Source organism: Aethalodelphis obliquidens, unplaced genomic scaffold (genome assembly GCF_003676395.1).
Source record: "Aethalodelphis obliquidens isolate GAN/ISIS:26980383/991018 unplaced genomic scaffold, ASM367639v1 scaffold11, whole genome shotgun sequence".
Taxonomy (NCBI): domain Eukaryota; kingdom Metazoa; phylum Chordata; class Mammalia; order Artiodactyla; family Delphinidae; genus Aethalodelphis; species Aethalodelphis obliquidens.
In genome coordinates, this window is record NW_020837955.1 from 1,559,487 (window position 1) to 1,570,913 (window position 11,427).

The 11,427-nt window shown below is 44.9% G+C and overlaps 1 protein-coding gene and 1 long non-coding RNA gene across 2 annotated transcripts; both read right to left on the minus strand.

The window, feature by feature from the left end:
• Positions 1-342: 342 nt before the first annotated feature.
• On the minus strand, positions 343-644 carry LOC113623124 (uncharacterized). The gene is made up of 2 exons (XR_003433791.1): positions 605-644; positions 343-484 (listed from the first exon to the last, which is right to left on the minus strand). It is a non-coding gene; the product is annotated as an uncharacterized LOC113623124 (long non-coding RNA).
• A 23-nt stretch (positions 645-667) lies between these two features.
• Positions 668-1,775, minus strand: LOC113623581 (heterogeneous nuclear ribonucleoprotein A1-like). Its single transcript, XM_027113066.1, has 2 exons — positions 1,538-1,775; positions 668-1,449 (listed from the first exon to the last, which is right to left on the minus strand). The coding sequence occupies exons 1-2, from the start codon at positions 1,773-1,775 to the stop codon at positions 863-865; spliced, it is 825 nt and encodes a 274-aa protein (XP_026968867.1). The 3' UTR covers positions 668-862.
• Between the last annotated feature and the right edge of the window lie 9,652 nt (positions 1,776-11,427).

Sequence of the window (11,427 nt, forward strand, 5' to 3'; positions counted from 1 at the left end):
AAGATTCTGTTTTCTTTCTTTTTTTTTTTTCAAGAGGGTATTAAATAGTTTATTGATTACACATGATAATGGATGATACACAAGCTTCATTCCCATCTATAACTTTATCTGGTACCATAATTCAATTTAGATATATGGCATAGGATGTGCCAACAATCGTATTAATAACCAAAAAACTCCATAACTTTGCTTGGGTGACCCTTTTCACGGTGAACTCCAGGTCACAACACAGTAACTGTCAGTTCAGCTACACCAAGGTTTCTGAAGACAATAGCCTCTCCACCAAAGCAGGCTGTAAATAAATTTTGAATGGAAACTGGCATCACCCTGAAGGAATTCTAACTTCACACTGTTGGGGTAGTTTACCAAAATGGCTTCAGAGTAGACTAACGTTACACAGCACATTTTTAAAAAAGACACATTTATTCAGTGTCGTGATCAGACTACTACATTTAGCAATCAACAGCATGGGTGCAAAAAAAAACTCTACATTAAAACCCTTTGCTGGATATGTATATGTATAGCTGATTCACTTTGTTATAAAGCAGAAACTAACACACCATTGTAAAGCAATTATACTCCAATAAAGATGTTAAGAAAAAACAAAAAAAAAATCTATTTTGAAATGCTTTACACTTTCCACAGAACAGAAACTAAACCTGTTATACAATTAGTCACAAATACAGTCCTCAAGGGGTTTTTTGCCCATACACATGAGTATTGTCTAAAACATGTCTTCTTTGTAGCAGCTAGGCCCTGCCACCACCCTGCTTGGCTGAGCTCACAAATCTGTGGTAGCCTGGAGCTTCCCTGTCACTTCCCTGGCTCTCCTCTCCTGCTAAGCTTTGTTTCCTGGCAGTAATTACAACCTCCTGCCACTGCCATAGCTACTGCTGCTGCTGGAACCACCACAGCTACCTTGGCTTCGTGGTTTGGCAAAGTATTGGCCTCCACCACCACAGGGGCCAGAACTTCTGCCTCCAAAGTTTCCTCCTTTCATGGGTCCAAAATTTGAAGACTGATTGTTGTAATTGACAAAATTATTGTAGCTTCCACCACCTCCAAAATTGCTTCCATCATTACTGAATCCATCATAGCCATCCCCACTGCCACCACAGCCACCACCACCGCGGCTGCCACCAAAGCCAGCTCGACCACTGAAGTTTCCTCCACGGCCACCACCAAAGTTTCCAGAACCACTCTGACCTCTTTGGCTGGATGAAGCACTATCCACCTCTTGCTGAGATAGGGCTTTCCTTACTTCACAGTCGTGGCCATTCACAGTGTGGTATTTCTGAATGACAGTCTTGTCTACAGAGTCATGGTCATCAAAGCTTACTAAAGCAAAGCCTCTCTTTTTACCACTGCCTTGGTCAGTTATGATTTCAATCACTTCAATTTTCCCATACTGTTCAAAATAGTCTCTTAGGCAATGTTCTTCAGTGTCTCCTTTAATGCCACCAACAAAAATCTTTTTCACCAGGTCTTTGAGAATCTTCTCCTGAGACGGCCCTCTTTGGTTCCCCAACTCTTCCACCCACCTCCTGTGGCCTTGCCTTCATGGCTGCATCCACCTCCTCCACAGTGGCATACGTGACAACCCCGAAGCCTCTGGAGCGCTTGGTGTTTGGATCCCTCATTACCACACAGTCTGTGAGCGTTCCCCACTGCTCACAATGGCTCCTCAGACTGTCATCGGTTGTTTCAAAGCTCAAACCTCCGATGAAGAGCTTCCTCAGCTGTTCGGGCTCTTTGGGAGACTCTGACTTAGACATGACGGCTGGGGAGAGGGAGATGTCAACGATGCTTACACGGCAGCGTCCATAGGCAGAAAGCAAGATTCCATTTTCTTTCTAAATCCCATCCCATCAATCAGACCCTCAATTCAGTTACACGCTTTCTTCCCAGAACTCATTAAATCATTCTTCCACTTTTGTTTCTTTTCTCATTTTCCCCTATCAGCCTCCCTCTCTGATTTTGAGATTTTTGTTTTCTTTTCACCTCCCACTGAAATAACTTCTTGGTTACGTGCAGCACTGTTCTTTCCAGAATTACTAAATCATGCTTCACTTTCGCTTCTTTCCTCCATTTCCCTCTCCTGCTCCCACCCTGATGGCATCAGTTTATTGACCTTGGGTCTGCTTGTGCTTTAAACCTTTAGTAGAGGAGAGGAGACTTTCCCATTTCCCCCCATGTGTTTAGTTAGCAGACTGGATCTGCTAACAGCTCAGACACTGCTGTGTGGCCTTTCACGATGCTGTTTATATGTCTGTTTGTTCTTGGGTTGCTCAATAGAGGCCCCTTGCCAACATACTTTAGAAGGGGGCTGCTTGGGTATCTGACCTTTGTGTCACCCTGCCATTAACCCACTCTTCACTCACTGGAAGGCAACTCACAGGTTTTATCCCAATCCCACACCCTCCATCCCTTCCATGCCACTCTCCATCCTATCACCATATGTCTCAGTCCTGTAAGCCCTGTTCAAGATCCAGCTTCACCTGGCCTGACCCTGTTTGACAACAACCATTTCCCCAAATGAACCCGTCAGGCCTTCTGTGTACACCAGGCATTCTCAAGCTTCCATGGCAACTTGAACATGTGGATTTTTAGCTTTGAAAATGGTCTTAAGCACCATCTGCCATATTTTCTGTGTCTCTCAGGGTGAATAGATGAGGGTATCAATGAAACAAAGTTAGCCAATAGGGCTTCCCTGGTGGCATAGTGGTTAAGAATCTGCCTGCCAATGCAGGGAACACAGGTTCGATCCCTGGTCCAGGAAGATCCCACATGCTGTGGAGCAACTAAGTCCCTGTGCCACAACTGCTGAGCCTGCGCTCTAGAGCCCGTGAGCCACAACTACTGAGCCCGCGTGCCACAACTACTGAAGCCCGTGCACCTAGAGCCCGTGCTCCGCAACAAGAGAAGCCATCACAATGAGAAGTCCACGCACCACAACGAAGAATAGCCCCCGCTCTCCGCAATTGAGACAAGCCCGCATGCAGCAACGAAGACCCAATGCAACCAAAAATAAATAAATAAATAAAATTGATTCTTTTAAAAAAAAAAGAGAGATACAGTTGCCACTGTCATATTGCTGCTTTGAATAAGTAACTGTGCTTTCATCTGTCAAATTCCAGATCTTGATCTCAGGCTTGATAAGTGACATAAAGGGATGCTTGGAGGCACTGAGGACACTTTATCCAGGAGAAGGCATGGTCGAGGTAGAGAAAGAAGCTGTCATCAGTGTCAAACATCTCAAAATATTTCACACAACAGGAGTTGGACATGTTCTCATCCCATGTTCTACGTGTACAGGAGAACTGATTTCAACTTAGGCTAAGGACACATTTGTAATAGTGGGACTGGGTTGCCTCAGACAATGGTTCCCTACAACAAGCAATGTGCAGACCAATTCTGCTTTCCAGATGCTATAAAAACAACTATCTACCATGACTACACACTTCTCAAAGTACTTCATAAATATTACTTCATTTGACCCCTACCACAACTCCACACGAGGTATTATAATGCCATCTCTCAGCTGAGGATCAGACAGGTTATATAACTTCCCCAAAGCCACACAGCAGAGCCAGGACTGGAACTCATTCACATCTACCTAACTAGAAAGCCCAGGCCTTCTCCACCACACTGCACTCCCCACAGATGTGCAGAGACAGGGGTCCACACTGGCAGAAGGCTGTAAGCTGTCAGCTGTGCAGGCCACTTTAAGGCCACCCCAGCCCTAAGCTTCGGAGCTCTCACACCCCTTTTCCATGCTGTGAAGTTTCTTTTGACTGTCATTTTTTCCTTGATTGTAGCTTACAGGACTCGTGCTTCAGACCTATGAGAGTCTCAATGGTACACAGGTGCCCCAGGAGTGGATAACCTCCTTGCCCCCTCTGTTAGGTCCACGAATTAAATCTATCTGTGGCCTGTCCCCCTTCCTTCCATACTCTTGTAATCCTTGAAAGCACACATTGCTCAGTTCCTGAGAAGCATTCTCTTTCCCTGAGTAACACAGTTACTTTTTGTTCTTTTTCTCTGGAAAGTTATGTTATGTCAAACTCCCTCTCCCTCCCATCCCAGTAAATGAAACCTTAAAGACTGACTACAGTGTCTTCATCAGTCTGTTTGTCATTAGCACAGGAGAGGGAGCAATAATAGCTGTAATCAAGAACAGGGACTCAGAGCACATGTGGTACCTAGCAGTGTACTAGGGGCTGTCTGTGTCTTGTCCAGCTTCATGCTTCCAAAATCCCCATGTTGCTGCTGATGAAGAAAGGGACACTTGAAAACCTACACACAGATGTTTGTAACAGCTTTGTTTATAACTGCCAAAACCTGGAAGCAACCAAGATGCCCTTTGGTGGGTGAATGGATAAACAAGCTATGGTACGTCCAGATGATGGAATATTATTCAGTGCTAAAAAGCAATGAGCTATCCAGACATGGAGGAACATTAAATGACTATTACTAAATGAAATAAACCAATCTAAAAAGGCTATATACTATAGGATTCCAACTACATAACATTCTGGAATAGGCAAAACTACAGAGATAGTAAATAGATCAGCGGTTGCCAGGTGAGGGGAGAGGGACAGATAGATAGAGCACAGAGGATTTTTAGGGCAGTGAAAATACTGTGAATGATACTATAATGATGGGTATACGTCATTAGACGTTTGTCCAAACCCATAAAATGTACAACACCAAGAGTGAACCCTAATGTAAACTATGGACCTTGGGTGATAAGGATATGTCAATGTAGGTTCATCAATGACAATAAATGTACCGCTCTAGTGGGGAATGTTGATAGTAAGAGAGGCTGTGCATGTGTGGGGTAGATGGGATATAAGGGAAATCTCTGAACTTCCTTCTCAATTGTGCTGTGAGCCTAAAACTACTCTAAAAGAGAAAGTCTATTTTTAAAAAGGAAGGAAAGAAGGAAGGAAGGGAGGAAGGAAGGAAGACACAGCTGGAGAAGTTAAGTGACCTACCCTGGGTCACAGGCCAGTGATTGGCAGTGTTAGAATCTAGAGTCCAGTTCTGTCTGGCTTCATTGCCCATGCTTTCTAACGAGTCCGTGGAAACAAAGAGGCCCCTGACTTAGCTTTGCCTTTGAGTGTCAGCCTCGCATGACCTCCCACACCATGGGCAGTTTCTCTTTCCGAGTCTCGAGACTGATTCTGCAGAGAACAAGGGGATCTCCCCATGGAGTGTCTCTCAGAGTGTCCATCTAACAGGCAAGAAGGAACTCACCTGACCCCACTCTATTACGCAGAATAGAGTTGGCATTAGAGGCTGCCACCTTTCTGTCTGCTGACAATGCAAAAATTGAGGACGTCTGGGACTTAAAAGGAAATGCCGATTGGGCCTCCCTGGTGGCGCAGTGGTTGAGAGTCTGCCTGCTGATGCAGGCGACACGGGTTCGTGCCCCAGTCCGGGAGGATCCCACATGCCAGGGAGTGGCTGGGCCCGTGAGCCATGGCTGCTGAGCCTGCACGTCTGGAGCCTGTGCTCCGCAACGGGAGAGGCCACAACAGTGAGAGGTCCGTGTACTGCAAAAAAAAATAAAAAGGAAATGCCAATTAATGAGAAACAGAAATTCAAACACCATAAATCAGGTGGCCTTCTATATGTTGAGGAAAAGAGTTAGGAATATTAAGTTCAAGGCCAGAGCCAGATTAAGCCTGATTTGGGTGGAGAGCAGCATGGGGAGGGGGATCCTCACATTGGCCACATCAGGGGGCGTCCCGGAGCAGGTGGGCCAGTGATCCTTGCTGCCAGAGCTGAGTGAGGTCAGACTCAGAAAAACGTGGATATCTACACAATAGAGACAGCAAGTTTTCTTTCCTGGACAAATAATTTCTTCGTAATCAGGATAATTTTATCTATCACCTCTTAAGGGTAAGACATGAATGGTTTTCTTGTATCACCAGAGGAAATTCTTCTCAGAAGCTAGGTGCTTGCTGGGGAAACTATTTTATTAAGTGTTCTGGGTGAATATAATACTGATTTCAAACAACTATAGCTGAAGTCATCAACAAGTACAATGGTTATTGTATGCACAAGAATCAGGGCCATATTTTATCTCTAGGTAAAAACTATTTTTAAGGTATTTCATAAATCACCGGCAAGGTCAACCATACTAAACATTCCAGAACACACAGGGGAAATCTCTGGGGGCGTGCCCAGACCTCCAGGCTGCAGGGATTCATTGTTCTGACACTTCCTGCACACTGCACGGAGCTGTCCCGTCGTCAGCAAGTCTGCAGGGTCTCCAGAAGGCAGGCTCACTTCACAGGCCCCACAGGTGGGGACGACACTGAGCTGCACACCTCCTGTCACTGCACAGAGTGACATAACCACTGGGCTCACCCCCTGCAGGGCCGCTGCTGTCTTCACACAGCACGTGGGGACAAAAGCAACCCATGGAGTAATGGTGAGTATTACTCTACAGGGAGCATTTTGTACCCAGCCCGTCATATGGTCAGTGCTCAGCAGTCATCAGGAACAGGGACAGAGCCCCCATCACCAGGCCCAGGTGCATTAAGCAGTATGTTCAGCCCTGATGTTTGATATGGTTCATGAATAAATGAATGCACCCATGCATAATGAAACACTAATAAATGGAGAACTCCCTATTTTTGCAGATGAGGATATTAAGAGTCAGAAAAATTGTATTTGTATCTGAACTGTATTCAGAAAAACTGAAAGCCTGCCTTGAGACAGGGGTAGCCAAGGAGATATAAGTTGAAGTTGTGAGTAGAACTTCTAGGAAAGCAGGTTAGAAGGGAGCCTGACAAGTGGCCTGAGGCTCTCTTGTTCTCGTCTTTCCTCTTTCTAGGTGTGAGGATACAGATGTGACGGCTGGAGTTCCAGCAGCCATCAAAGACTCCTGAAGATGAAGTTGCAGGCTCAGGTTGACAAAACTTAGAGGACGTCTGTGTCCCCAGTATCTGTGGAGCCAGCATGTTTTCCCTGGCACACATCTAACTTTTCACATGGCAGTGGGGAAACACCCTTCCATTTGACTTCAGCCATTATTAAGTTTGGTCTTTGTTACTAGTAGCCAAATACATTTCCAACTGAAAAAATTTTATTGATTTCTCTCCCAAACTCCTTGCCCCTCCTCAGCCTCCTTGCCAGGCCCTCCTCCTCTCCCTTCTGTAAACACTGGATTGATGTAGGGTTCAGGCCCAGGCCCTCTGCAAATCCCACAGCTTAAAATATCATCCACAAGCTAATGACACCCAAAGTGATATTAGTAGCTCAGATCTCTCCCCCAAGCTCCAGACATAACCAACTGCGTGGTTGGGTTTTCCAGGTTAGCATATCCAAAACAGAACCTGAATATTCCTCACCAAGTAGCCTTCCACTCACCCATTCCTCCCCATTAATAACCTTGTGTTATTTTCTTTCTGACGTCATCACAATTTGAAAATCAGCTTATCAATTTCTAGTGCATTCTTTAGAATATGTACCTCATAAAAGCAGGAATTCTCTCTGTCTTCATCCCTGGCTTCTAAATCATGCAAGCTCAGAGACCCTGCTCAGTTTCCATGCATCCATCAGGAATTCAAGAGCCAGGCCAGAACTTCCCTGGTGGCACAGTGGTTAAGAATCCGCCTGCCAATGCAAGGGACACGGGTTTGAGCCCTGGGCCGGGAAGATCCCACTAAGCCTGTGCGCCGCAACTACTGAGCCTGTGCTCTAGAGCTTGCGAGCCGCTACTGTTGAAGCCTGCACAGCTAGAGCCCGTGCTCCACAACAAAAGAAGCCCCTGCAGTGAGAAGCCCGCGCACCACAATGAAGGGTAGCCCCTGCTCACGGCAACTAGAGAAAGCCCACGTGCAGCAACAAAGACTCTACGCAGCCAAAAATAAATAAATAAATTTAAAAAATAAAATAAAATAATTAAAAGCCTTTATTAAAAAAAAAAAAAGAGCCAGGCCATTGTGACCAAGTGACAGTTTTTGTTTATTATGTATCTTTAGTCTTCATTCTGATTTCTGGCTTTTTCATCCAAATTGACAACATGCAGACATTTATCAATTGACCTCTCCATCCCAGAGTTCTTCCATTTGATTCTTCTCACAGTTATAACAGTATAAGGTTTAGCATACTTTCAGAGCCCCTGCATATAAAAATGTTTTATTTTCTTAACATATAAAATTCAAATTGACGGTAATAAACATGATTTCTCTGAAAACTTAGAAGATGTTCCATTGTCTTCTAATTTCCTGCTTTAATGAATAATCTAACATTATCCTGACTAGTGTTTTATTCCTTTCTGAGAAACATATACTCTCAGATTGAATGCTTTTATATCTATTTTTAAATCACTGATTAAATTAATAGAGTATATCTATGTTTGTTTTTGAGCAAGTTTACCTTAAATGTCATTACTGAGTATTGTCTATGAATGAAGTATATTTTTTCCCAGCTCAGAAAATTTTTCAAACATTGTATCTTTGATTATTGCTTCTTCTGACTTGTTTATATTTCTTCCTCACAATAGCCATACAATTCAAAGGTTGATGTGCTTTTATTAGGCTCTGTAACTATTGTATTTCTTATTAGTTTCATCTCTTTGTCCTTTTTCAGTGAATTCTAGAAAAGGAACTTAAGTTTGCCCTCAACATTATAGCATTCTTCTGCTGGTTCAGTTCTTCCCTTTACTGCCACTGATAGAGATTTTAGCTCTACTGTTGTATGCTTTTTGGAAGCCTTTTCCTAATAGCACTGTTGTCCTTTTCATCTGAGCTCATATCTCAGGCTGCTCTGCTGTCCTCAGACTGATCTCTTCTAATAATTTCTTATATTCTTATAACTCACTAAGAACATGAAGTATAGATCTTTAAATTACTTTTTATTTCCTCCTAAAAATAATTTTTTTAAAGTTGTGTTTTTCAAATGTGGTCAGTGTATTCAGTTCAGAACATTTTTATTGGTTCTCTAGCGGTTTGATTTTTTTGGTTGTTGTATATTCATCTTCCACAAGACCTTGCTGACAGAAGACATGCAGCACAATTTTACCATTTTTGCCCATCCTCTGATCCCCTCGTTCCCTGGAGAGCTAAAGTTAGAAGGCAAAGTTGGTTCACATCCCGTCCACATGGCAGTACCTTGGTGTCAGGCACTCACTTGGTGGGCTGAGGATGGTCAAGCTCTCCCACATACTTATGCCCTAGTAAGTATGCGGAGGGGCTTAATTTTCTTCTACCAGGTTCAACGCACAGAAGATGAAATGGCTCTCTTGCTCCCTCAGCCCCAGCCAGCAGCACTGTACCTGTGAAAACCACACCTTTCAGGATTGTTGTGACATGCCCTCCCCTTTATCTCCCCCAGATTGCAATGGGCAGTGAGGTGGAGAGGGGGCAGGGTGCTATTCAATACTCCACTGGGTTCAAGGACTTCTTCAGACCTTGGGGAGAAAGGGGTCACCAAGGCCTCTTCTCACCTCTGGCCAACTGAGCCACTAACAATGAAAATGTCATCAATTGTGCTTCTGAATCTGTCTCATTGTTGCTGAAGATAATGGAAATCCCTCCCAAGGCTAGCAATTGTTGACGGTGTTCCTGTGAGGTTTTTTGTGTTGCTTTTGGTCATTTTCTGTACTCTCATGTGTATTTTAAGGACAAGATGGAAGAGAGATTACTCAGGGCTGAACCAGCCTCAGGTCGTAGCTAGTCTCATTCTCTTTGACTCTCTCATAACACAGAGCCCAGAAGCTGGCACACGGTAGGTTCTCAGGAAGTACAAACAAATTAAGAGTTTGGGCACAGAGAGATCAGCTGGGTGCTTTGTGACCACCTAGAGGGGTGGGATAGGGAGGGTGGGAAGGAGACACAAGAGGGAGAGGATATGGGGATATTTACATATAGTTGATTCACTCTGCTACACAGCAGAAACAAACACAACATTGTAAAGCAATTATATTCCAATAAAGATGTTAAAAATAAATAAATAAAGAGTTTGGGCTGAAATGTTTGGGACCAGAAGCTGATCTGAGATCAGGCTGGGATCTAGATCAGGCATTGGGATGTATAACAGGTCCCAAGAGAGAAAGAGCGGTCAAAAGCCGTGTGAAGGCACAGACATGGCCTGGGTGGAAGGCAGGAGATGACTCCAGCATATGAAGCAGGTTGCCGCGGATGAGTCAGCTGTGGGAATCAGGGGCCCAGGGCTCCGGGTGGGATTGATGTTGGGCCATCAGGGATTCTGAGGCCTCGCATCTTCCTTCCGGGAAAATGTAGATAAAATCTGAACTCAGAAGTGCCACCATTAAGCTGGATAGACCTCAGGGCCTTAGGATGAAAGACTCAGACCCCATGGCCAAGCCCCCAAGACTCCTCCGCAACACTTCCATGCTTCAGTCTCCGTCCCCGCGAGTTCCTCAGCATACAAGGACCTGAGGCTCCCATTCTTAGCGGGACCACAAGACTTGCTTCCGGGAGGCCTGTTGTTCCAGACACTGGTCCTAGTTCTACCCAAGGCTCCTCTTTCTTCCTCCTCGAGATTGCTTCAGGATTGCTGAAGATGCCTACCTTTCTCAGTTCAGAAGGGTTGAGGGCATCAGGCCAGGGAAGTGTTGAAAGAAGTCTCTCCATTCCCCTTGCCCAGGTCATTACGGGAAAAAAGCAATGAGAGCTGAGGAAGAGTAGAAAAGCGAGGGATGCCATCAAAGTGCTGCGGAACCACCTACCACGCCAAGAACTGCTGCCAGCCTCCCTGTCCCAACACGCATATACAGTCATGCCTGGACCACTCTCCCTCTTCTGCCCTGGAGGATGAGGCCTTGGCAAAAAATACTGCCCCACCCTGGATCTACTCTGGAAAGGTGCCAGCAAACCTGCCACCAGTGGAAAGCAGCCAGCTCTCCAGGACCCCAGCCCACGGGTGGCAGTGTCTGTCAGAGCTCAAACACTGCCCTCGTCCCACCTTCTATAGCAGTCAGGACAGAGGGATTCTGCACGTTTTCACGAAAGAATCATTCTTCCTGGGATATTTCCAACTGCAACTAGTTATTCTACAGCACAGTCCACATACACATTACAGGGAAGTGATATATCATGCCTGAAGCAGCGAAAGTGACTTCGGGGAGAGCTGGAAGGCTCCAGCTCAAAAAGTGGATGAAAGCTAAAGATGTGGGCAGGCAGGGAGGTAGGTGGATTCACCTGCAAACACACACATTCTGTGTTTCATCTTCCCCTCCTCCATGCACACTCCATGTCAGCAACGTACATCTACATTAGATAAACGGTAACTTCCTACGGTGTCAGATGTTGCAGAAGCTACAAGACAGAAGTTCAAATTCATATTTTAAAAGAAGAAAAAAACTGCTCATCTTACTTTTTAAAAACCAAAGAATTGTCCCACCTATCAAAAGTGGGAGAAAAGAAGCTTAAAGTACAAATATAGCCC